General features: G+C 42.4%; 2 protein-coding genes across 2 annotated transcripts; both read left to right on the top strand.

Annotated features, from left to right (window-relative positions):
* Nucleotides 1-292: 292 nt before the first annotated feature.
* Nucleotides 293-26,997, top strand: sts (steroid sulfatase (microsomal), isozyme S). The gene is made up of 11 exons (XM_030753645.1): nt 293-443; nt 3,198-3,356; nt 4,943-5,064; nt 5,335-5,457; nt 10,845-11,262; nt 11,476-11,612; nt 16,074-16,132; nt 18,855-18,933; nt 21,753-21,912; nt 22,183-22,304; nt 25,062-26,997. Exons 2-11 carry the CDS (start codon nt 3,217-3,219, stop codon nt 25,412-25,414), a joined length of 1,713 nt encoding a protein of 570 aa, XP_030609505.1. The 5' UTR covers nt 293-443; nt 3,198-3,216; the 3' UTR covers nt 25,415-26,997.
* LOC115797143 (zinc finger BED domain-containing protein 4-like) lies at nt 16,151-18,409 on the top strand. Its single transcript, XM_030753632.1, has 2 exons — nt 16,151-17,662; nt 17,825-18,409. The coding sequence occupies exons 1-2, from the start codon at nt 16,281-16,283 to the stop codon at nt 18,348-18,350; spliced, it is 1,908 nt and encodes a 635-aa protein (XP_030609492.1). The 5' UTR covers nt 16,151-16,280; the 3' UTR covers nt 18,351-18,409.
* Nucleotides 26,998-27,553: the final 556 nt, after the last annotated feature.

The raw sequence follows: 27,553 nt of genomic DNA, 5'->3' as shown, positions 1-27,553 counted from the left end.
TGGACAACACAAGGTCATAATCACATAGTTGAATCAGTGGGAGACCCACAAAGCAGCCTGACTCATTTCTGCCACATTTGGAAGGTGAGGCTCAGTAAATATCACAGTGCGCTCATATATTTACTGTCTTATAATCCCATGAGGCTTTGCGAGGCCTTCAAGAGGACATTAAAACAGTATTCAGCATCCTGTGTTGAAAGGGCAGATTTTTTTACTGACTAGTGCGAGTCTTGTTTTGAAATTCGTAACAGGAAGTACTCCTGTGCAATAAAGCTGCCGCCTCCGACCGGATGAGCGCATCGCGTGGTTGTGGACGCGCAGCCTCACCTGGTAGAGTGAGAGAGTTCAGGAGCAGCTGCCAGGCACTGCGGGGGGAGTGACACCTGTATACAGGTGCACGTACGTGCAGGTGGGATTGTGTAAACTCGTGCAGCCGTCTGCAGGTAGGAAGTGAAAGTCCTGGAACCGGATTGAACAACCTTCACATTCATAGCCGCGCAGCTACTTTTCAGGAGTACAAGAGCGCATTGTTCTTGTACTCCAAAACCTTTCGGTCGCTAAAAACTCAAGCAGCGTTTGGGCTACAGGCACCGTTCTGGTATCAAAACGTTCAGCCTGTTCTGGAGATTTATGCTATTACTTTTCTTTTTTGTAACCTTGATACTTTTTAAGATATTGAACTTTTTATAATCTTCCTTTTTGCCATTCAAAATGAATGGGGAAGTTTCAAATCCTTTCAGACTTTAAAAGCTAATAACTTCAGCATGCTTTCAGCTAGAAAAACCATTTAAGCTTTAAAATGAAGCCAAGCCTTTCAGCTATTCAGCTTTTACTTGGTGTTTCAAAGTCTTTTACGGTTTAAGCACAGTGAGCGTTTAAGTTTAAGGTGTTTTTTCAGCCGTTTCAGAGTTTATAATGGTTGTGTATTGCGTTTGCTAGAGTGGGAGCCTGATTCGTAGAGTGGGAGACTTCAAAACTTTCAGGTGGAAAATTTATTTTTAAACTGCCACTGTGTCCACACTCTTTGCGCTACAGCCATGATTTTATGCTCAAAATGTAGAGCTGCTTCTCTACTTTCAAACAATGTGTCTCTAAACCCTGTCAAATGTACACTTTTTAAACTGTAAGCATTCAAACAGAGGGAGTACCTTCCAACTCCTTCATTAACCTCCATAGTAATTTCAGAGAGGTGATTTTCTCCAAAGCAGAAATGAGCACCTTTTTTAAACTGCTCCCACGGCCACACTTTTGAGCCCAGGAAAATAAAAACTACACCACTGTTTAGAGCAGGTCCTTGTGATGCTCACAGTTCAAAAATGATTTTGATAGGAGCTACTGTTTTTGACTTAGAAGCAGTTATTTGACAGGTGTGCCAAGGCAAATTTGACAGAGTGCATGCATCTCAGCAGGTAAGCAGTGCACCTGGCAGGTGTTTTCAATTGGCGCATTTACAAGCACTCAGCTTGGCAGAGCTCTCCAATATGTATGCTTGCAAACCTCACTGCTTGTGTGACACTCCTGTTGGCTCAGTGGTAGAAACACTGAACCATCAATGCACAAGAAGCAGACAGAGCAGGTTCAAGTCCCACTTTACTCCAAACTTTAAAAATTTTCCATTGAGCATTCATTCACCAGCTTAAACTCTTTTAGCCAGATTTAAGCTCTTTGGAGCATTTCCTAGCATTTCAGCTAGAGACACCATTTAGGTTTTAAAATAAAGCCAAGCCTTTCAGCTATACAGAAGTTCAGTTGTTCAGCTGTTAAGCTGTTGAAGCTCATTCAGCAAATAAAGTTTCAGCTCCTTGAAGCCTTTCTTGGCATTTTAGCTGCATTCTTTCAGCTTTCAGCATTCACAGTGCATTTTCTTCAGGAAATGCTTTTTCTAGTAATAATAATCGTTGTATTTGTATAGCAGTTTTTAAACACTTAAAGTGCTTCATGGTTTGGATAAAGGCACACAAGTGCACATGTTCCAGACACCGACACATAGTTCACATGGAAGTGTTTGTCACTTCCATGTGAACTATAGCCTAAAAATAATGGGTGAAAGGTTAAAGAAAAGCGAACCGATCAAAATGAGTTTTTATCGGTTTAAAGAACCTGTTCGGATGATGGGAGACTGCAGGGATGCGCCCTCAGTGGCACTGCTGTATATGCAGGAGCCTTTGTAAGGCTTTATGAGGTAATAATAATAATGAACTTCACTGTAAGGGCAGAACAGGGATTATGTGTGAGTGCTGTCCAGTTTTCAGAGCTGCAGTCATCAGACTGCAGACAGTGGAAGCTGAGAGTTCCAGTAAAGGTTCAAATTAATACCAAGGTTCTGATCAGCTGATCTGATGTAAAGGCTGACCTGAGAGAAGCTGTCAGGACGGGATGGGGCTGTGAGTGTAGCAAACTCTTTGTGCTTGAGTATTTGTATCTGTGTGGAGATCTGAGTGTGCGCATTCTGAACTGTGTGCATGGAATCAATGTGTAAACAAATTCATGTAGATATTAATGGTTGAAAAGTCTCGCATTCAGTCACTGCAGCGGGTTCAAGGTGTTCTTTGTACTGTACTGCATCCAGATGTTTATAGTGCAGCACATGCATAACCAAGAGAATAATGTTGATATGATGCTTCAGAATGAGCTGAGTGGTATTCAGTATTCATATATGTAATGCAGATTGTGGATCAGGGCTGAACATGAATGGACCCAACAGTCCCAAAATCAAATGTAAAACAGGAAAAGGAGCTGGAGCCTTTTCTTGCCTCTAATACTGCCTGATGTGCCCGTCACAGACTGTCACTCAGCTGTGTGCTGAATACTGTGAATACTTTGTGGTGTTCATTATAATAAAAGGAGAGAATAGGAGCTCAGTCCTTGGCCAACACCAGTGCCCAACATTGCATTTGTTCTTTGGCCTTTGATCGACTACTTCATGAAATTTGGCCCAGTATTTTCACTGCAATCTAGCAAACAAACAATAATGAAAGCATCAAGGCTATTTGACTGTGGTCCATTAAAGTCTACCCATTAGTAACCCACAGTTACAGTGGGATGAAGTGGAAGTCTGTCATCTATTCCTGGATCATCAGCAGCATCCATCAGCTGACAGATGCTTTAAAACCATCAGTGGTAAAAATGTCTGCTGTAAGGATGGATATATGTGAGAGTATGTTTAAAACACAGCATCTGGTTTGATGTGTCCTCAGGTGTTTCTGTTCTGACAACATGAAGTCCTCTCTGCTCCTGCTGCTGTTGGAGGTAAGCAGTGTTTGTCTTCAGGAGAGCAGCAGGCCTAATTTTGTCCTGATGATGGTGGATGACCTGGGAATCGGAGATCTCGGCTGTTATGGCAACAACTCGCTGAGGTAAAAGCTTGCTGCTGAAGTGCAGTTTGGCTGCTGTGGTTTAGAAAGATGACTGACAGAAACGGGGACTCATTTTCCCTTCTGTTTTTGTCCTTTTGTTCCCATATTGGAGTGTTTGATTGGTCCGAATGCTCTTATGGTCTGTGCAGCAGTACCCCCCCCCCCCCCCCCCCCCCCCCCCCCCCCCCAACCCAAGCCAGATTCCTTCCAAAGGAAACAATAAAGAACCTTAAATATCTGATTGTTGCTGTGTTGATTGCTGACTTCAGTATCTGAGGGTTCAGACCTTTACCTTCACGTGTGACTCCAGGGACTTCTGCAGTATGTTTAAAATCAGCCACAATGTTACTACTTCTGTATTTGATTCATTGTAGGGGAAACCTTTATGCCCTCAACTCTACATACATTCAACAACCACTTTATTAGGTACATCTGTTTAGCTGCTTGTTAATGCAAATATCTAATCAGCCAATCTCGTGGCAGCAGCTCTGCTCTTTGAGGCCTGCAGACGTGGTCACGACGACCTGCTGAAGTTCAAACTGAGCATCAGAGACGTGATTCAGGTGACTTGATGCTTGTTGGTGCCAGACAGTTTCAGAAAGTGTTGATCTGCTGGGATTTTCATCTCTGGGGTTTACAGAGAATGCTCTGAAAAACAATCCAGTGAGCGGCAGCTCTGTGGATGACAACACCTTGTTGATGTCAGAGGTCAGAGGACAATGACTCCTGACTGCTTGGAGTCATGAGGCTGTGAGGAACGATTAAAACTTTCATTTAGATTGGGGAAAACCAATTAGGAGCAAAGCTTTGTCGTCTTTGCCCTTTAGTGTGTTTTTTGCTCTCGTGTGTTTGCGGCCTCTCCTTGAGCTTCTGTTGGGCGTCTCTTCCTGTCACGTGCTGCTCACAGAGCATCTTTGGCTTGTTGGCTTCTCTCGAATATCGTAGGGTCAGTATTATGAAGCACACTGAGGTGAGTGTAGAACTGAATTTGATTTATGATGCTGTCTTAAAGTATAAAAACCGTTACAATAAGAATCCATACCAGTATTTTATATTCTTTGATCATATTTTATTCCTGCCCTCTCGTATCCGTGCAGTCAGTTTTATTTGTCCGGGCTCTGGGATCTCTCTGTCTGATCTTTCTTTCTGTGCCCCCCCCAGTAAAGCTGAGTGGAATTTTAACAGGACATTACTTCTGTGAAGATGTTGCTGCGTTCGAAGCTTTACCTCCTTTTATTTCGTGTATTCAGAAATATCAGAGACACAGAAGTAGCTCACAGCAGAGTGTCCCGATGGATTGTTTAAACCTCAGTCCTGATTTTGCCAAACAAAAGCATATTCAAAGTCAGATTTTGTCTTTGATACAGTTTTTTTTTTTTTCTAAAATAGGGACATTGATTTTATAAAATGAATAAAAGCGATGATTTGTAATTGATTGGAAAACTTGGGCTTTAAAACTGAAATAATAAACTGATGAGAGATTCTTGGGTTCTAGCTGTTTTACTTGATTTGAGTTATTTCCAGGGCCAACATGGTTCCTCTGAATGTTAACCCTGCTCTGTGAATGTCGATGATGTGCTTTGCAGGACCCCCAATATTGACCAGCTGGCTCAGGAAGGGGTGAAGCTGACCCACCACATAGCTGCAGCGAGCCTCTGCACTCCCAGCAGGGCAGCATTTCTTACCGGACGGTACCCGGTGCGATCAGGCCAGTACACACACACACACACACACACACACACACACACACACACACACACACACACAGAGTCCAGAGCACAGAACCTTCAGCAGATCTGTGCTCTGCTTTGTCAGGAAAAGCCCTTTATTTACAGAGCTATTTAAAAGGATTACTTTGAGTCCAAAGACAAACACACTGTCTACAGACCTCTTTGTTCACACTCTACACCACCATGTTGTTCTCAATCAATATTATTTCATGCATGTGTTATTTTCTCTGCATTTTTCTGTCTATCAGGCATAGCTGGTTACAACATCCTGGGTGTCTTTATATTTAATGCAGCATCTGGAGGTCTCCCCAGCCAGGAGATCACATTTGCTAAAGCTGCCAAACAACAAGGCTATGAGACTGCTCTTATAGGTATGATGCATGCTTACCTTTTACTTCTGTAACAGCAAAAAAAAAAGTTGGTCACTGCAGACTGCTCACACATCTTTTATGTATTAATGCTTTTCTTCTGTGTGTGGAAAACCTTTAAAGTGTCTTGCTGTCAGGAGTCCAGTTTAATCCAGGTAGAAGCTGACATTTTACATGCTCTACTTACTGATTCCAAATAGTTATTTCTCTAATATAAACTCTGGGCTGTTAACTTTATGAATATATCAGTGTAGCAGTTTGAATAGCAGAAGAACGTGACTGAAAGACTTTAGAAATTTATACCAGGCAGGTAAATCCACCCTGAACCTGCAGGATACCAGTAATTCCAAGATCCCGGGATGGACCCGATCCCGGGATGGACCCGATCCCGGGATGGACCCGATCCCGGGATGGACCCGATCCTGCTCAGTTGCTGTGTGGAACTAACTTGTCTGACTTGGTGATTTGAAACAAGGTTTTTCTAACATCTGCAGGTTAGAATGATATGACTTCATGATTATTATGTTTCTTAATTTGTAGAGAGCACTGCATAAAATGCATTCTAAAACATCAACTTTGCTTCCAGTACGACAACATTACAACTTGTCAGGGCGTAGGGTAGAGCATTGTTTACAGTGTTTTAGGAGAGCCAAAGGTGAGCAGGTATGTTTATGTATCAGAGGAGAGTCCCAAATGAAGACAAATCTGCAATGGCCTAAACGTACTAAAGGAGGCAAAGAATGAATGAAAGAATGTAAAACCAGAATGAGGTGGAGGTGGGGAAGAGAAGGATGCATGATGGAGGGCTTTAAAAGGCGTGTAGCAGATCATTGTGAATGTGAAGAATAGGGACTATGGACGAATTAGCCTGAAGATCATAGGCAACTAGATCATTGGACGAGAGTGACAAATATATTCTAAATGAGTTAATAGAGAACGTGAGTGTCTGTGAACCCAGAAGATGATCTGGTCAGAGACACTTTGTTTCTTAAAAAGGTTTTTATTGTGAAACATTAAAGTTATAGAAAACATACTGATGGTATTATTTATGTCATAATATCCATGGTTCTAATGTTCACCCTCTGACACCCCTCGCTTTGAGGTGTCTGTTCGTTGTGATTTGGCGCTATATAAATAAAATTTAATTGAATACGACTCAAATACAGTTAGAAATTCATGTTATTCTACAAGAAAGTAAACGATAGGGGCACTCATAATGAGTAGATCACAAAGACTAGAAATTTATTTTATTGGCTTTCAAAAACTGTCTGCATATATATGGTAAATGGACTAGTTCTTATAGTGCTCTTCTAATCTAGCTGAGCACTCAAAGCATTTATACAACATGTTTGCATTTACCCAAGCACTGTTTTCTATAGCAAAGTGCTTTCTATCTGACATTCACACTCCAAACGGTTGCATCGGAGAGCAACTTGGGGTTCAGTATCTCACCCAAGGATTCTTTGGCATGCAGACTGGACCAGCTGTCTTAGCTAATTATAGGCCAATCTCCAACCTTCCTTTTCTCTCAAAGATTCTTGAAAGAGTAGTTGTAAAACAGCTCACTGATCATCTGCAGAGGAACGGTTTATTTGAAGAGTTTCAGTCAGGTTTCAGAATTCATCACAGCACAGAAACAGCATTAGTGAAGGTTACCAATGATCTTCTTAGAGCCTCTGACAGTGGACTCATCTCTGTTCTTGTCCTGTTGGACCTCAGTGCAGCTTTGATACTGTTGACCATAACATTTTATTACAGAGATTAGAGCATACTATAGGTATTAAAGGTACTGCACTGCAGTGGTTTGAGTCATATTTATTTCATAGACTCCAGTTTGTTCATGTAAATGGGGAGTCTTCTTCACACACTAAGGTTAATTATGGAGTTCCACAGGGTTCTGTGCATGGATGATTTACTTTTAACTATAACAAACCCAGCTCAAACGTTAACCACGCTTATGGAGATGATTTAAGAATTTGGTTCACTATCAGGTTACAAGATAAACATTACCAAGACTCAGGTTTTAACACTGAACTACAACCCACAGAACACATTTAGGAATTTGTACAAATGGAATTGGGAAGCAGAATCCATAAAATATTTAGGGGTCATATTACGCAAGGATTTTTTCCAGAACTTCGGGTGCTACCTATGGACCCCTAATCTCAAAGAAAAAATCAGACATACAGAGATGGAATTTGATCCCTTTTTCGCATTTATACTCCAGAATAGAGTCAGTTAGGATGTATATTCTTCCGCACTTGCTCTATTTATTTCAATGTTTACCTATTAGGATAACAGGTGATTCGTGGAGTGGGACAGATTAATATCACAGTATATCTGGCAAGGGCAAAAGGCCAGAGTGAGATACAGAACTTTGCAGTTAAAAAAGGAGAAAGGTGGACTGGGTCTTCCCAATTTACAGGTCCATTACCCTGCAGCTCAGTTAAGACCAGTGATCTGTCTTTGCTCTTCATCTTATGATGCAGGATGGAAAGATATAGAAGGCACAACAGTGGAAGGAATACCTCTAATATCAGTGTTAATGGATAAAGATCTACAAGAGGAGCTGACAATACCACATGGTTCAATGTTACACACAATGCTGGATTCTTCAAAAAAAAAAATAGGATGTGCAAATTAGATAAACAGATCAAAATACTCAGATGGTGTGCCTTTGAGTCAGCTTTTAAACCAAACAAGAACGATGGGAGATTTAAAAGCGGGATCCCAAAAGGATTAACCACTTAGCACACATTTACACAGAAGGGGGCGTTTCAGAGTTTTGAGGAACTTCAAAGGGTGCCCAAACTTGCGGCCCGCTTCCGGCCCCGCCCCGTTCTGGTCCGCGAATTGATGTCAAAATGACATACAATTTGGCCCTTTAAGTTACTTTTTTGACAGTTCACTTAACCCTCTTAATTGCAGGGGATGGCGAAATGCAAAAAAAAGGAATTTAAAGGGCCAAATTCTATGTTATTTTTGACCTCAATTCGAGGACCGGAAGTAGGGGCGGGGCCGGAGCGGCCCGCGGGCCGAGTTTGGGCACAGGTTGGAAAAGGATGACTTCTACAGATATCTGCATGTTAAGGCCTATTTTAATCAAAATCTATGAGAAACTTGGGAAACAGCTGAACCAGGATTTTTTTATTGTGTTACTGTCTTTGCTGGAATCAGATTCATGTAGAAAACTTGTTTCTAGAACATATAATGGTATTCTTTTGGCTAAACAAGGTGACACAGACCATATAAGAAACAAGTGGGTAAAAGAAGGAAATTGAATTATCTCGTCTGAAAGCTGGGAAAGGATCAACAAATTACACTGGATGACCTCGAGCTCCAACATATGGAGAGAATTCAGTTGGAAAAACACTGTTCGATACTTTGTAACTCCAGCTCAAAAAAAAAAACATCAAGGCAGGGGAGACATCTGTGGGACAAATGAGGCAAACCATCATATTTTCTGGGGTTGTCCAGTGATTAAAGTATTCTAGGAACAGATATGTGTTCACTTCAACATCTTTATGGAGAGAATCCCCTGTAAATGTGAAGCCCTGTACTTCGGAGACATCCCATACAATATCTGGACTATGAAAGATAAGAAACTGTTAATGCTTCTGGCAGCAAGCAAAAAGACGATTACTAGAAAATGGTTAAAACCTGAAGCTCCTACAATTGAAGAATGGTTCATGATCGTACAGGAAATTTACGTTCTAGAGAAAGTGTCATTCACTGTTAAAGGTCAAAGGAAATCTTTGTTCAGGATCTGGTCAAAATGGACAAACTATGTTAAACCAGTAATCCCTGTGGATTAAATATACATGAAAATACTGCAAACACACACCAGGACACGATAAGATTAGGAGTTACCGCTCCCCGCCCATAGGTTATATTGTTTTGTTTGGTTAGTCTGCTTAAACTTGGATTCTGTTTTTTGAATGTGTCCCCCCCCCCCCTCACTTGTTATTTTCTTTTGTTTGCTTATTGTAGTTAAACCTTGATTAGCAACTGATTTTTGATGTGATAATTGAACTGTACACAGAAGATATTGTCTGCAACACTTGCTTCTCCAAATAAAAAATGAATTAAAAAAAAAAAAAAAAGCGATATGGCAAATTTGATCCGTTTGGTAGCATATTCCTTTTGGGTTTAGTGAGGACCCTCTCTGATAAGTTCTTGACCAACTTATCCCACTTACCCTCTTTGTGATGTCTTCCTGTTCTTGTTCTGATGGTCTGGGTATTGACTCAGAGTGGTAAGCTTTTGTTTGCAGTGTTTGGAATTTCCAGAGCTGTGGGTCAATGACCACCTCCAAAGGGGACAAACCTCACTAGGGTTACAATACTTGTCACTTTCCACCTTTTGGTTTTAGAACTGAAGAAACTTATTGGATAAGAGGTGAAATGTCTTCAAAAATTTTTTAAGTAGTCCAGTTTCCTTTTTTCAAGCTCTTGAGACTATTATGACCAGGATGCCTGAGAATCTACACAGACATTAACCCTCTGGGGTTGAAAGACGGATGATGTAGCATTGGGACGCTGAAGCAGAGTTTCCATTTCCACTTGAGTTGAAATAGCGGACTTCAAACTACGTACCAGTTTTTAAATTGTGTTAATAGGCCAAGTAAAACCAAATTTATGATCAATAATTTACACCATGCTTTTTCCTGTATATTGTTCTCACGTTCGATACTCGTTTTGCACAGGAAGAAATGGCAAAAGCAGGAATTTTGCTAGCAGGAAGTGCTTATGAAGAAAAAAAACAAAGAAATTCACTACATCCCCTTTTGCTATTAGTGGAGAAATGCACCATATCAACCAATCAAAAAAATTATATACTGTAGCACCTGAGGAACAGGTGTGAAAGTTGTTGGCAAGTTTTGCCTGTTATGCGCTCCTCAGGCTGTAGTGGACAGGAACGTTTTTTTGGAGTGGTACAAATAATTTGTTTTTTCATCTTATTGTGACGCCTCATTGTCTGTAAATAGTTGTACAAAAAAACAAAAACACACAAGTTTTTAAAATTTACAACTTATATTTGTATTTTACGTTGTGCAAATAGTTTATTAAACATGTTTGTGGTTTTCACAGTAAAAAAAAAAAAAAAAAGCCAACTTTGATTTTGTTTTTGTGTGATTTTTAGGTCCAGTGTGTTAATACAGTACTGTATGTCAAAATGAAAGAATAACTGTTCAGTCACACACAAAGTTATGCTGAAAACACAAGGCACAATAATACCAATAACTGTAGTGGGCCCTGTCTTGTGGGGGTTTGTTTTTTCACAAGAGATGAACAATTTCAAACCTTTCCACTAAATAAAATTGTGTATTTCAGTTTAACTGGGTTTACGGTTTCTGAATTACATGTTTGGTTTTCTTTTCCTGTCCCCAGGAAAATGGCACCTAGGACTTAACTGTAAGAGCAGTGACGATCACTGCCACCACCCCAGCGTCCACGGCTTCAATTATTTCTTTGGCATCCCTCTGACCAACCTGCGGGACTGCCAGCCTGGACATGGCACTGTTTTCCACTTCCATAAGTATTTAACAAAAGGCAAAATAACGGCAGGCATTGTTCTGCTCACTGCACTTGTACTCCACTACAGTGGGGTCATCACCATCCGCAGAGGGCTGGTTCTGAGTTTGCTGTTTCTGTTGCTTGTGGTCACTGGTTTGCTCGTAGCATTTACGATGATCATTCCATATTTCAACTGTGTTCTCCTGAGGGACCACGATATTGTGGAGCAGCCATTTAAATCTGAAAATCTGACACAGAGGATGATCCATGAGGCAGTCGACTTTATAGAGAGGTACATGTCAGCTTTCCTGTTTCACATAAATCAGAAAGAGCTCTTGCCAATTGCCCTTGTTTTCACACAGCGTTTATTGCTGTGTTAGTCCAAGCAATACTTTCTTCAAATAATAGGATAACGCTCTGATCTGAATTGTTTTTCTAAAGAAAGATTGAGTGTTATCTGAGTTTATTCCGCTACATGTAATCAAACTACTACTTGTTTCTGCAGGAATTCACAGAGGCCTTTCCTGCTCTTCTTCTCTTTCCTCCAAGTCCACACAGCCATATTTGCTTCAGCAGCTTTCAGAGGAATGAGCCGCCACGGCATCTATGGAGACGCTGTCCATGAGGTGGACTGGAGTGTAGGTAGGTCAGCAACGTCACTTTAAAAGACAAGTCTGGTGTTAGAGGGTTGCCTTCAAATCCAGTAAAATGATCAGTACCTTCTCACCTTTCTTCTGTGTTTTCACCTTTAAGCCCAATTCAGTCAAATGACACTAGTAAAGAACTAGGCTTCAAGAGTAATTAAATCAATTTATTATGAAAGCATGCACAGAAGGAAAGTATGTACTCCCTGGCAATTAGATCTGATGATGTTATCATATTAAAAGGGTAGTCATCTTCTGAAGTCTGTGCGAAATTCCCCCCAGCTTTCAGCTAACAATGCAGGCAGCAGTGGTGCTGAAGGGGAGAGAAGAACTGATGGGTGAGATGTGTTGCAAGACCTGTGATGAGATCAATGGAGATGCAAATTCATTTTCCCCCCTCAGCAACACACCCACCAAGGAACCTTCTTTGGTTATTGATCACTCTGTTTTGAGAAACATCAAGCTAGAGTTACAACAACTGTTGATTGTCTTCCAGGGGCCAGAGCAGGAGACATCAGCAATCTAACACAATCTATCAAATTTACAATAATGGATTACACAGCAGTGGGGGATACATTTCATTGCAGTAGTACTATTTTTAAAAGTTGTGTAACTAAATTTAAAGATATTCCTCCACTGTAATCTTCAGTGCCATGTGCCAACACAGTGTACTAGACTGCTCAAAGAAGTTATCTCTGTGCTTGACCTGCTAGACCTCAGTGCAGTGTTCAATGCTGTTGAGATTAGAGCATACTATAGGTATTAAAGCTACTGTGCTGCAGTGGTTTCAGTCATGTTTATCCAATAGATTCCAATTTGTTCATGTAAATGGGGAGTCTTCTTCACACACTAAGGTTAATTATGGAGTTCCACAGGGTTCTGTGCTAGGACCAATTCTGTTTACATTATACATGCTTCCCTTAGGCAGTATTATTAGAAAGCACTGCATCAATTTTCATTGTTATGCAGATGATACCCAGCTTTATTGATCTATGAAGCCTGATGATACACATCAATTAATTAAACTGCAGGGATGTCTTTATTTACCACGTGCCTGCTAGGGGGTCTGTTAACTTCAAAAGTGCCGCCATTCGTGGACTTCTGGCAATAATTACCGTAATAACCCTATGTTGGGTGTGAAGTGCAATTTCTCAGCTGTCGGAAACCGTTGTAATTTTTCCGATAGATTGCGTAATTACAGAAATTCAAAATGCAAAGTGCAGAGGAAATTCAAAGATCAGAGGTTTCAGTGGTGATATGCTCGGTGTTAACCAGCTGTTCACGGCAAGTAAGGGCAGGTAAGAGGTGCATTGGCAGCGATCACCCGCTCTTAAAGGGTTAAAGACATAAAGGCCTGGATGACTTCTAATTTCCTGGAATCGTGGCAGAGTAGGTACAAGTGAAAAAGTGGCACTGGAGTAATTTTTGAGCAGGATATGTCCTTCAATGCACATATTAAACAAATATGTAGGACCGCTTTTTTGCATTTGTGCAATATTTCTAAAATTAGAAACATCCTTTCTCAGAGTGATGCTGAAAAGCTAATTCATGCATTTATTACTTCTAGGGTGGACTATTGTAATTCATTATTATCAGGCTGTCCTAAAAGCTCCCTGAAAAGCCTTCAGCTGATCCAAAATGCTGCAGCTAGAGTACTGACAGGGACTAGAAAGAGAGAGCAGATTTCTCCCATATTGGCTTCTCTTCATTGGCTCCCTGTTAAATCTAGAATAGAATTTAAAATCCTTCTCAATTTTACTCAATTGTAATGGAAAACAAACAAAATCGAGTACAGTCGAGTCAAGCCAAGTGGAGTAGGTACAAGTGGAAAACAGGCGCACGATTCCTCACATTGGTACTTGAGGCCAAGGTTATTCCATCCAGAGTATCTGGTTAGACACCATGTTGCTAAGATTTGTGGGGCTGAGAACAAGAACTCAGTAGGTAGAGCAGGTCACCTACTGATTGGAAGGTCAGCGGTTCGATTCCTGGCTACTCCAGGCTACATGCCAATGTATCCTTGGGCAAGATACTTAACCCCAAGTTGCTCTCCAACCATCCTGTCGGAGTATGAATGTGTGTGAATGGTAGTTAATTAAAAGCACTTAGCTTAGTAAACATGGAAGTGCTTGTATGAATGTGAGTGCATGGGTAAATGTAAACATGTTGTGTAAGCGCTTTGAGTGCTCTGACTGAGTAGAAAAGCGCTATATAAGAGCTAGTCCATTTACCATTTACCACACATCTGAGATGTAAAAAGAGTGCAGGAACAATAAACATCAATAAGGGAAAAAAATGTCCGTACACCAAGAGCTCCTGGAGCAAAATTTAATCCAAAAAGAGCCTCAAAGCAGTAACGTTTCAGGCAAGACTGCCCTTCAGACTTAACAATCCTTAAGTGACTTAAGTGTGAAGAAGGGCAGGCTGGATTGTTAATCCAGCCTGGACTGACATTTTTTTCCTCATAGATAAAGCTGGGTATCATCTGCATAGCAATGTAAATATTTGCTATACCTCTTAAATGGTTCAGCATTTAGATCATAATAATGTAATTAACATTTCATTTTAAGCACTTTTCAAAACACTCAAAACAAATCATTAAGAACAGAGGTGCATTTCAAGACAGGATTTGAAAGTAGAGGCAGTCAGTGTTTCAGGTGTCTGGTGGGAAGGAATTCCAGAGTCGATGAGCAGAGCACCTGAACGCTCTAGACCAGGGGTCGGCAACCTGTAATCCGGAAAGAGCCATTTGAACCCGGTTTCAACGGAAAACAAAACAGTGAGAGCCGCAAATACTCGCGGAAGCTGGTAGCGGCTACCGTGAGTGACGCATATATTGAGAAACGAAAACAAATAAATAGATAAATAAAATGATTTTATTTTAATATTTCAAGATCACAATAATGTTCCAATTTAAAACTACAACAAAAACCGAACTGACAAAAATAAAATGCACTTTAATTGGATACTTATAATTTACTTCCGCGAGCCGCACAGAGCCGCAGATTAGGCCTGAATGAGCAAAGGGGTGGCCGACCCCTTCTCTAGACCCTATGGCAGTCAAACGGTGGGAAAGGTCAGTGAGATGGTGAGAAGAAGACCTGAGAGTGTAAATGGGTGTGTAGAAGTTCAGAATCTTGAAATCAATATATTGAATAGGAAGCCAGTGGAGCTGCTGAAGGACAGGTGTGATATGACTAATGGAAGGAGCTCTGGTGATGATACAAGCAGCAGAGTTCTGGATCAGTTGAAACTTATGTATGGACGAAAGGAAGACCGAAAAGAAGAGTTACAGTAATCAATGTGGGATGTAAGCAAGGTATGAACAAGGAAGACCATACGAGGTGGGAGGAATGGATGGAGGCGATTAATGTTATGAAGGTGGAGGTACGAGGACCTAATTTGATGTGCGCTTGAAAAGAAAGTGTACTCTCAAGGATGACACCCAGAATTGTGGGGAGGGAGAAACCGAGGAGTTGTCAGTAGGCAGGGAAAGACTGTTCTATTTAGACAACTGGATTTGGTGTCAGTGAGGAGAACCCTGGTTTTGTGATCTGTTCAATTTGAGAAAGTTCCAGGAGAACCAGGACTCGAGTCCCTGAGGCAAACAGAGGGCGGTGGGTGGGAGAGTGATGGTAGGCTTGGTAGACAGTTAGAGCTGGGTGCCATCAGCATAACAATGGAAACTGGTTAAATTTACAGATGCTTTGACCAAGAGGAAGTAGATGATAAATGGAAGAGGCCTTAGGTCAGATGCCTGGCTGACACCAGTAGTAACTGGATATGGATGGGATTTGAAGTTTGAGTTGAATGAACTGAGTGCTGTCAAAGAGATGGGATTAAAACCAGTTTAAAGCTGTGTTGGTGCTTCCAATAGAAGCTAGTCTGTCAGGAAGATTATTATGGGATATAGTGTCAAAGCTACACTCAGATTAAGGAGGATGAGAATGGTTAATAGGAGGTTGTGGTTTAAAGCCTCTTTAGGGGCCACCACAGTTGATCACCTGCCTCCATCTCATCCGGTCATGTCATGCATGTCCTCCTTCACTACATCCATGAACCTCCTCTGAGGTCTTCCTCTTTTCCTCCTGCCTGCCACCTCCATTTCCATTGTCCAGTATATCCACTGTCCCTCCTCTGCACATGTCCAAACCATCGCAGCCTTACCTCTCTAACTTTACATACAGCCCTGTTTTACAGTTGCCATATCCCATGTTCTGCTATTCATACTCAAATCTAAACCTCTCCAGTATAAAATATATTGGAGAAGATGAAATATAAAAGTACTTTGGGATGGCTGTTAGCATAAACTGCCACTTTATAGTAAAACTGTGCTGAATTGAGTTGAGCTGAACCTTTAATTATCAGACACTGTTTATCTTATTTTCAGTATGCAGGAGAACAGAGGCAATACAAGAAAATGTTTAACAGTTACAGTTTCCATTGTGTCTGCTCTCAGGTCAGATCATGGAGACACTGGACCGACTTAACTTGACTGAAAACACTCTTGTTTACCTGACTTCAGACTAGGGTTTAAGCCCGGGATCCGGGATTCCCGGGAAATGCGATCAGAACCATTTCCCGTTTCCCGGGAAACGTAAGACGGGAAACCGGGAAAAAAGTCGCGCACGTCGATTTGTTGTCATACGGTAACATTGATGGGGTGATGAGTCAACAGTACTTACGGTATTGCGGTAACTCAGCAGAAGCGAGGCGCATACAGGCAATGATGTCTACGAACAGTTTTGTGTGGGGGCATTTTACAAAAATAGATAATGACAGCGCCAAATGTATGTTGTGTGACCGAGTCGTCAAATGTTCTGGTGGATCAACAAGCGGACTACGCAGACATTTAGAGTCCAAACATGACAAACACGAAGAAAGGCCATCATGTTCAAAACGTGCTAAAATGCTGGATGGCTACTTTAGCCGAGTTAGCAGCAAGTCTCTTGAAGAAATACTAGCGGAGATGGCAGCTTTTGATGGATTCTCCTTTAATAGTATGGCGAAATGTGAGTATCTGAGATCAGCACTCAAGAGGGATGGCTACACTCTCCCAAAGAATCCCACAGAAATCTCCAAGCAGGTTAGAGTGTTTGCGAACGAGGAGAAAATTAAACTGGCCGAAATGTTCCAAGACATGGTGAAGAAAGGGTTGCGTTTTTCGTTGACCATTGACGAATACACTTCTTCCCAACATAAGCGGTACATGAGCATAAATGTGCACGGTGCGCAAACTTACTGGAATTTAGGTGTCATACATGTCCGTGGAACAATGCCAGCAGAAAAAGTGAAAGCATTGGTTGACGATCAGCTTCAATGTTTCAAGCTTGACATGAACCAACACATTGTGTGCTGCACTACGGATGGAGCATCAGTGATGGTGAAGTTTGGGAGACTGGTGCTGCCGGAATTACAGCTGTGCTATGCCCACGCAGTTCACCTGGCTGTCACAGATGTGCTCTACCACCGTGCCACCTCTGATGGAGAGAGCAAAGCAAGTGAAGAAGAGGAGGAGAGCAGTGAAGACTCTGATGACGAGTTAGCTGTGTGCGAGGATGGGTATCGGTCAGTGAGAGAGGACATGTACAGGAGCGTGGAGCGAGTGCGTAAAATTGCGAGGCACTTCCACAAATCCCCAGTCAGCAACGACAAGCTGAGGGAATGTGTCAAACAAGACCAGGGGAAAGAGTTGGCACTCATCTTGGATTGTCGCACCAGATGGAACAGTTTGGCTGACATGCTGGACCGCTACATTGCACTACACAGACCAGTGACGAAGACCCTCGTTGATATCAACAATGCACTAATCATCACCAACGAAGAGCTTGCACTCATTCAGCAACTCAGCTCCTGCTTAAAGCCGGTGAAGATGGGAGTCGAATCGCTTTGTAACCGTGACACCACCCTCGTTAAAGCTGATGGGATTTTCATCTTCATGATTGACCAGTTGACAAAGCAGGACACCCCCCTGAGCCTTGAAATGAGGGATGCGATTGAGAGGAGATTCATGGAACGGAGACAGAAGAACTTGGTATCTTTGTATAGGTGAGCATTATTATTATTATTATTATTATAGTAGTAGTAGTAGTAGTAGTAGTAGTAGTAGTAGTAGTAGTAGTAGTAGTAGTAACGTAGCCTATTAATTTTGTGATCGGAGAATGAGGCCTTGGTCAATCCGCTCATTTTCAGTACTATATTTTTTGGCAGGTACCTTCTGGATCCCGGTGTTCTAGTCGCACCAGCACCAAGGCCCACTGAGATTTTCACCATGCCATCAAGACAGATGCTGATACGGACGGCTAAGGGACTTGTGGAGCGTCTTTTCCTCGGCCGTTTCTCCGAAGAGAGCGCGAGCGAGGGTGATGCAGATGCCAGACCTACATCACCGACTGAAGACGTCTCAACTGAAGGGAACCTAGCATTGGATCTGCAGCAGGCCATTTCAATGACCACTACGCCGGCGTCAGATGAAATCAAAGAGGGTGACCTCATGAAAGTTCTGACCAAAGAGTTTTCTCTGTTCGAAGCTACAAACAGGAGACCGCCCCACCTGCAGCAGTTGTTTGATGCCCTGCATTCTGTTCAGGCTACATCCGTGGAGGCGGAGAGAGCATTTTCTATCTGCGGCCAATTTGTCACTAAACTCCGAAATCGCTTAAGCGCAGAATCTCTCGATGCTCTCTGCTTCTTAAAAGCACACTTTCAGAAAAAAAAGAAAGCTTCCGAATGTTAAAGTTAAGGAAATATTGACAGAAGGGTTCGTTTAATGCGAAAGCATTACTTTTCATTTCAGGCACGTTCAGCCTCCGTTTCAAGCGTTTTAATACACAGTTGTACTTCTTTCCTCTTTAATTTGTTGTTAATTTTATATTATTATATATTGTTATCTTGCATTATATAGCCTATAGTATATGCCTGAACAATAAAGAAATATCTGTTTAACTTCGAGTGTTTCTTTTCCTCGTTTGCAGCCACTTACTAACAATCATGAATTAGAATACGGGCCTAATGTGTGAAGAAGGTCTCATGAAATAGATTACTTAAACATATTTCGCTTTTAAAATGGAGTTGAGTAAAATATCTACAATATCAAAATAGGTTAAGCCAGACACAGGCTACAGAAGGCCTAATTAAAATAAAAATAAATAAAACCCACTTTTTCCCGGGATTCCCGGGAAATTGCTCGTCTTTTCCCGGGATTTGATTCATGCCATTTTCGGGAAAAATATTAAACCCTACTTCAGACCAAGGGGCTCACCTGGAGGAAATCTCTGCCACAGGGGAAGTTCACAGGGGTTGGAACGGAATATACAAAGGTACAGCATGGAGGGAAAACTGAGAACCTTTTTTTAATGCTAAAGGGTAAAAACTTTCCTGCCAGGACCACTCAGTGCAATCATTCAGGAGTTAGTTTGGCAGAGTCAGACTGGTTAGGTGGTGAGAGACACAGTGCTAATCTAAAAGCAGGGAGCAGAGTAGCAGTGAATATAGAGAGCTCAGTGAGAAAGCAAATAATCATTACAAGGGCTGCCTGCTGTGAGAGAAATCCTAGATAAAAATGAACACTGCTCAAATACAGAATACTGTTTCTTAATGTTCACTTCTCCACCCCCTTTTGTTTCAGCTATTCAATAAAAAAAATCTATGGAGATTAGTCTGACAAACATCTTACATCAATATGCATCAGCAGCATCACAAACAGCATCAGTGTAACCTCACAAGATCCATAACACAATATAACACAACAGACTTAACCAGGAGCTATTTAGTAAAATGACCGAATGGATCATATATGAATATTATATTTCATAGAGGAATATTAAAAAGGCCGTATGTGTGTTTAATATAGCTGTTTGTTTTTCATCAAGATATGAAAGATGTTCTAAAATTGAAGGACAAACTTACTTCAGCTCCCATTTTGTGTTTTGCTGATTTCATCCAACCCTTCCTAGTGGAGACGGGTGCCAGTCAGCGCGGTCTAGGGGCTGGATGCTTTCAGCAGGATGAGTAGTCCCAGGTTACGCCAGGCTGAGAAAAATGAGCATCACTGCAGTAGATGAAGCTCCATAGGTTCCTTTAAAATGGGCGGTTCAATTATTTACAGGGATCCAAGTGTTTTGTGTGATCTGATGATAATCCTCGGTGCCACCTCAAACAGCCAAGTTGGGTGTGGTAGAGCACAGGTGGACAGTGCAGCTATCAGTTTTTGATGTTGAGGTTAACGACCACTCTGGGTGTAGCAGCGCTCCAGCCAATGCACTGTCCAGGCAGGAGTCTGCAGGCAGATTTTGATGCTTGCCTTGCTGTAATTTGATGAGGCGAGGGGCAGTTCTGAATCCTGGCCTGGTTGCTAAAGGACTGACGTGCTACAGAGTGAGGCAGGTTTGCTGCTGTGGAATCAGGGTTTGCTGCGGTACATGGCAGGCAGGGCAGTACTCACACCCTGCCAGGTTCTACCAGAGAAGAGCTGACAACTTTCCACAACAGTGACCACACTCCAAGAGCTCAGGCCTTTTTGGGATAGGCACAAACATCAGCAGAGGGAGAGCTTGGCATTCAGAGATTCTCAAGTGAATGTCATGGAAGTGGTCCTTTGGATTTCTTTCCCAGAATAGACTGCTTCCTTTCCTCCCGGAGTCTTTCTAGAAAGAAAAGGAAGCAGTGGAGGGTGAGCAGGCAGGTGAGGCGTAGGCAAGTAAAATTCTTCTTCCACAGGAACAAACCGGCTCGGGAATCTGGAAGTGTAATCCTTTTGGGAGCATCAGCCAACCAAGGATGATGTTTTCAGTAATATTCAATGACAGTCTGGTGAGGGGTGCAGGCTGGAGCTGCTGCATAAATACAGAGGTTACAAGAACAGAGAACAAACAGGTGTGTTGGCTGAAGAGCTGGAAACAGGCAAACACTGCCAGCAGGTGGAGGCCAAGGCGGGGCCAGCCCAAACTCCACCTGAGAACTGAGGGAACGGAGTAGGCTGGAGAGAAAGAGGGAGAAAACCCCACCCAACCCTGGACCAGGACATAGTTTTCCACACCATACACTGGACAGTTGCTTTTTGACAGTTTGTAGACTTAAGCCCAAAGAGAAAACCACTGTAAGCACAATACAGCTATGAATAAAGCAAGCACTTACAGCAAATATGTACTGCCATTAAATATAAGTAAACCTAAAGCTTGTTTAAATACTCTTTCACACATCTGTTCAAAAGTTACCATTTTCAGCACCACACAAGGAAGGATAACTGAGAGCACTGCCTCACCCTCTCTGTAGTTAGCTCTGAATTGCCCTGTTTGCTGCAGGAAGCTTTGTATGAAATTATGGGAGAATAAAGCTCGGCTAAAATAAACCCTCCCCCGTGGATGTGACAAAGTGCAGATCAAAAAACCCTGGTACTATTACCATGTATTTTATTGATATGGCAGACTGAGGGTGGACTGGTTTGTTCTGACAGTCGGCAGCAGATCCTCGTCACTGATGCTGCGGGGACTCTGCAGATTTGGTTCAAAGAGCAGTGAGCGTTCTGTAAGGCTGCCATGGCTGCCGTGCCCTTTAATCTCTGCAAGGGGTCAGTCTCAAGAAGTGAGTTGTTCCTTTAGTTACAAACCCAGGAGTGCTTTCAGCCCAGGCCTGCTGAGTTAATGTATAGTACTGCATTAAGCTACAGCAGTGTAGCTCTCTCCCCTTCTCCCTGCAAGTGTGATAGGCTTGTCTGGTAGTTACATGTGGTGTTAACACGGTATATTAATTAGCACTGGGATCATACTTCATGAACTGAAATGTAATAGGCTGTAGTTTTATCTAGCTCTCCTGGTGTGCTAGAAAAATAGGTAGTATTCTGCCAGTATGCTGCTTTTTCCAGAGCGCTGACAGTACGTGTAAAGACTCATTCTGTCTTCGCTCGTTGCCGTTTCAAACCTAAGACGTGAAAACGTTCAAGATTTATGAGCTCCAAGTCCAGCACGAGCAGCTCATTTGTAATCGTGATGGCAGAGCACTCCAGACACACCAGCACAGTATTAATGTAGACAGCGACAGTACCGCCTGTGTAGAAGGCTCAACAGGGATTCAGTGTAATGCTGTAGTAGCTGGTTGAGAACTGTTTTTATGACTGTGTCCTTTTTTGTTCTCTGAGCAGCAGGGAAGTCCACAAATTGGGAGGGAGGAATCAGGGTCCCTGGAATTTTGCGTTGGCCTGGCAGAATCCCCGGTGGCAGACAGATCGACGAGCCCACCAGCAACATGGACCTGTTTCCTACGGTGGTGCAGCTGAGTGGAGCTTCAGTCCCAGAGGACAGGTGAGGCTGCGCAGCAGGGAGCCTGCACTCCTTCCTCATGTCAGTCAGAACAAGTGCAGCCTGAAATCTAGGTCACATTTAAAGAAGGGAGAGGCAGTGAGAGGCTGAGTGCTTCACTGGGCTCACAGTGAGGGAAATCCTGGATCTGAGCAGAGGAAACATGTTTGCTAATGAAGAGGGGGGGTATTAAGGTAATCCAGAGGCTTTGATCGCACGGTTTCATCAGACAATGTGGTTCTGTGTTATTCCATGTTCACTTTCTGTCTGCAGGGAGATAGATGGTCACGACCTCATGGATTTGCTGCAGGGGAGAGCTGAAAGGTCGAAGCATGAATTTCTGTTCCATTATTGTAATGCCTACTTGAACGCTGTCAGATGGCATCCCCGAAACAGTAAGTCTGAAACACAGACTGTATATTAAAGATGGATGGAGTCATCATGACATCACCTTGTTGTTAGTTTTAGAGACTGATAGGACCATATTTAGCTGAGAGGGTACAGTTATCCAGCTAGCATGGTTAGCAACCTGTGCAGCCACAGTGCACAGATACAGATATGTCCTAATAAGTACAAAGTAACAGATTAACTACTAAACTACTAAAGTCTAACTCACCTAAACTGAAGGACAAACTTCTTGGAGCGGTTTGTACCAGACCCCTGACCTGAAACACAGCCTGACGTTCTCTCACAAGCTGAAATGACCTAAATGAGTAACTGCCACTAAAAGTGTTTACTAGCAGGAACATGAATGAAGGTGGAAACAAGGATCTGACCTATTTGTGTGTCCAAACTATTTTCAGGAGTTCCTAAAATAAAGAGTGAAGCTGTGGAAAGCTTCATTTTTAAATGTGTGTTTGCAGCGTTTCTATTTATTTGAACTTTAACAGACAGTAGAGCAGTTTTCCCAAAGGGCCCAGCCACAGCTGAGCTGCATCATAGCCCATTATGAGGGCACACTGAAGCAGATATTATACTACTACACTTTACACAGAATTATGCCTTAGCTCTGTTATACCTGTGTTTGGGGCTTTGCTTTAAAAAGAGATGGAAAGTGTGAACCCAGCAGGCCTACATCTGTGTGAAGAAATTCAATTTTATTTATATGGCGCCAAATCACAACTGTCGCCTCAAGGCGCTTTGTATTGTGGGTAAAGACCCTACAATAATACAGAGAAAACCCAACAGTCAAAACGACCCCCTATGAGCAGCACTTGGTGACAGTGGGAAGGAAAAACTTCCTTTAACAGGAAGAAACCTCCATCAGAACCAGGCTCAGGGAGGGGGGGTCATCTGCTGAGGGGGGGCTGAGGAGAGAGAAAGACATGCTGTGGAAGAGAGCCAGAGATTAATATCAATTAATGATTAAATGCAGAGTGGAGTATAAACAAAGTAAATAAGGTGAATGAGAAGAAACAGTGCATTATATGAACCCCCCCAGCAGCCTAGGCCTATAGCAGCATCACTAAGGGAGGGTTCAGGGTCACCTGATCCAGCTCTAACTATAAGTATCACCCCAACAGAGCACTTCTCTCTCAGACTGCTGGCTTACTTGTGGTTCCTAGGATACTTCAGAGTAGAATGGGAGGCAGAGCCTTCAGCTTTCAGGCCCCTCTTCTGTGGAACCAGCTCCCAGCTTGGATTCAGGAGACAGACACCCTCTCTATTTTTAAGATTAGGATGAACGATGGGTTTTCTCTGTAATTATTGTGGGGTCTTTACCTTACACTATAAAGTGCCTTGAGATGTCTGTTTGTTGTGAGTTGGCACTGTATAAATAAAATGTAACTGAATTGAAAAATTGAATTGAAAAGGCTGAAACTGTAATATATCCTAAAAAAAAAAATAAAATAAAAAAATAAATCAACTTTAACCCTCCAGCATTAATAACAATTAAGTTCAGGGGACAATGAAGTGGTGTGAAGGGGGCCCCAAATCAAATATTGCTTAGGTCCCCCCCCCCAATGCTTGGGCTGACTCTGCTGTAGGTGAAGACAGCAGCAGCATGATGAGCAATGGCCATTGATTAATATCAATATTTATTTACATTTGCATACTTCCCCAAATCTGGCAGCCACGAGAAGTGTTGGATGAGCAGCAAGTGTCCATTTTAGGCTGCATCACAGCATTTTAGATATTTAGGTTAAAGGTGTGTTGAAAGGCTGCACAGTAGTTTGAATTTGTAGCCTCTGTGCTGGTTAAACATGTTTTAAAAAGCCCTCAAGCAGGTGAAATAAAAGATTTTAAAAACTAAATGATACGTCAAAGCTTTGCAATTTAAGCATTACTAAAGTAAGTTTAAAAAAAAGTATAAAAGTATTATTAGCAAAAGGTATGCCCACACTGAATAAGAGTAAAACAGTGTCAAATGCTTCTAAGACATAGTTGCGGGCCGGACTAAGCCAAAAATGCCAGGGCCGATTAGTTTGTCCCAGTCAGCCCTGGGTGCAGCCTTAAAAAGAAGGAATCTGCTGATCTGCTCAGCAACATCAAAAGGCCTGAAAAACCAGAGGTCAAGGTGCATGATGACAACTATTTCCATGATTAAGAAAAACAATTTCACAACATCTAAGCAGGTCAAGAACACTCTTGGAGAAGTAGTATTATTGTCGAGGGCTACAATCCATAGACGTCTTTGTGAGTGGACATGGAGAGTTTACAAGTCGAGGACAGGAAGTACTCATAAGCTTTGCCAGAAAATATCTAAAAGAGCCGGAAAACTGAAAGCAGTTCTTTGGACCGATGAAACCAAAGTGAGGGGAAGAGAAACAGCTCACGGTTCAAAGCACACTACATCTGTCAGCCACGGCCATGAGTGTTTACTGATGATGTGACTGCTGAGAGGAACAGCTGGATGGATTGTTTTCTCCGCTCAGTCCTTATATTTAAAATTGTTAGTTTGACAAATTACTTTAGAGCCTCTGAAAATGGGAGATGGCTGTCATTTCTAAACAGTTAATGCATAATGTTTGTTAAACTCCTTGAATTAAAGCTGAAAGTCTGCACTTCACATCCTGATAGATTGATTTCAAATCCACTGTGGTGGTGTACACAGGCAAAACTACCAAACCAAACCGTGTCTTTCTCTAACATGTCAAAGTGACCTTCAGCACATTACTGTAACACTGAGTGCTTTCATTGTTATTTCTCAGGCAGCTCGGTGTGGAAAGCTTTTTACTTCACACCAAACTTCTACCCACAAGACAAGATGGCATGTTTCCACACATTTAGCTGCTTTTGCACGTCGGACTATGTGACCTACCACGATCCTCCGCTGCTCTTCGATCTCTCGAAGGACCCATCAGAGAGCACCCCACTGACTCCGGACACTGAGCCCGCCTTTCACTCCATCGTGGCCACAATGAAGGAAGCCGTGGAGATGCATCAGCGGTCACTGAAGCCCGTGAAGAGCCAGTTAAGTCCAGGGAACGTGGTGTGGAAGCCCTGGCTGCAGCCCTGCTGCTCCACTGTCACACAGCTGTGTCAGTGCCAGCAGGACCCATAGGCTGCTGTCAGGGCTGCAGCACAGTGATGGTAGACCAATCTGAATATAAAACTCTTCAAATCCATTAATGAACCTTTGATTTGTCAGAATGCAGTCATGTGACTGATGTTAATTCACTCAGTGTAGTAACAAAAGCTTTTAGAATCAGTACCTCAGCTGGCTGTTATAAACTGGATCAGGCAACAGTAAAGCTGAGCGGACACTAAGTACAGTTACCAGCTGTCAGATTACAAATACATTTTTATTGGTACTTAACACAGAGAATAATCATCTCTGTTATTATGAGATGGTGCCAGACCTTAAAGTTCAGAGTATTGTCTTATACAAACATGAAGTGCTGTGAGCTGGAAAGAATAAATTCAGTGTGATATAAATGTATTCACATGGGAATTCACAGGATTAACACTGTCCTGCAGCGCTGCTCTCTCTGATTTTAGCTTTAATAGTTTTAAACTCTGATTAGCTCCCAGCACAGACGAAAAGTCAAATAATGTGATCTCTTTCTGTGTCCAGAATCTGAGGAAAAAAACTCGAGTTATGACAAAGATAGTTGGTAACCATTGTCATGATACTCATGATCTGATACTGGAGCTTTGGTTTGGCTAACGCACTGAAAATCTGGCCAGGTGGAAGCGGCTTTGGCACTGAGCTCAGCAGTTCTCACTTTAAGAAGCATTTGCTAACAGAAGGACCACCTCAGCCTGGAGGACTGTGTCCCCACCACAGTGCACCAGCTGTTCAAGAACAGCAGACATGGAGACCACACCCTGCATGGACAGGATACAAAAGGATCCCTTGCTAATATCTGTAGAGCATCCCTGGAGGTCCTGTTTTTGTGCCCCAGAGGGTCCGAGCTGTTCTGCAGAATGAGGGGCTTTTACCTAAAAAGCAGCTGATGTGAACCTTAGATTCAGTCCATACAGCACCTTTGCTTTTACATTGTTTGTAGCAGAGTTTTAACATGAGAACATGATGTTCATTAAAGAGTGTCTCAGAAAGCAAGCGAGGCCCTTCGGTGTGTTCTGTTTTTAACAGTTTGTTATATGAATCAGCTCAGCTGTGTCAGGCTGTGTTTGCTTGTCTGGCCTATAAACACAACTCTTTGATCTGGTTCCATTAAAAATGTGAAGACAATATTTAACCTGTGGGGTGTTCAGTGCACTGCGATGGCTGCCTCAGCTGGGCTGCATGTTCGTCACTGTAGCTGCCGCCACCATTCTGACTGTTGTGGCTTCTGTTCTCAACTCAGAACCCTCCTGATGTCATAAAGAGCACCGATGCATTTCTAAAGACTGACTTATTTCTGACATGAAAAGAATTACTCAATTATTGCTCACAGAGATGATCAGAGACAAGCTGGTTAACACAACCCAGCATCAGTGACGAGGTTTGATGAGCAGGTAGGAAGAGTGCTGCAGATACTCTGACACACCGCTGCCATCTGGGTTAGATTCAGTGCAATTCAGTTTCATTCATACAGCACCAGTTCACAGCTCTGACTTCTGTTTGCTTTTTGTGTGTAACTGCAGGTAATGTGTGCATGATTGAAGCATGCTGTAGAGGCCGGAGGATTCCCCTCAGACATTAACACACTGTTTGTGTTTCTGTGGTTTCATTAGAGCTTCATTACAGGTTCAGTAAAGAAGTAAAACCACATTTGGAGTCTCAGTTATTTGTTTCAGATTCCCACAACATGGGAAAGAGGAGAGAAACAAGGAGAGCACAGAGAGACAATGTCACTGTCTAATCCTGATCAGGAGCATTTTTCAGAAAAACCATCAGTTATTGTGTGTGTGTGTGTGTGTGTGTGTCCCAGCTTAGGTTCAGTGCACAATCACAAGAGCGCTACTTGAAATTACAAAAATGCCTGAACCACATTTAGATGTACAGAAACTCTTCATCTTGTGCGGTGCTGTAGTGGGTTCAAGCCTGGTGAAATATCTGTGAGTTGTGTGTCTGTGGCTGTTACTGATGACAGCTGCAGTAGCTCTGTAATCATATCAGGTATGGGGCAGTAGTGGATTGGCAGCAGACTGTGTAATGACAGAGAGCTGCAGTTTGTCTCTCCCTGATCCCAGTGTTCAGAGTTTGATCAGCAGTGTAAATAACTGACCTCCAACAAATCACAGCTGAAGAATG

This window comes from Archocentrus centrarchus, chromosome 2, assembly GCF_007364275.1.
Source record: "Archocentrus centrarchus isolate MPI-CPG fArcCen1 chromosome 2, fArcCen1, whole genome shotgun sequence".
In the NCBI taxonomy this organism is placed as follows: Eukaryota; Metazoa; Chordata; class Actinopteri; order Cichliformes; family Cichlidae; genus Archocentrus; species Archocentrus centrarchus.
This window is presented reverse-complemented; position numbering and strand designations above follow the sequence as displayed.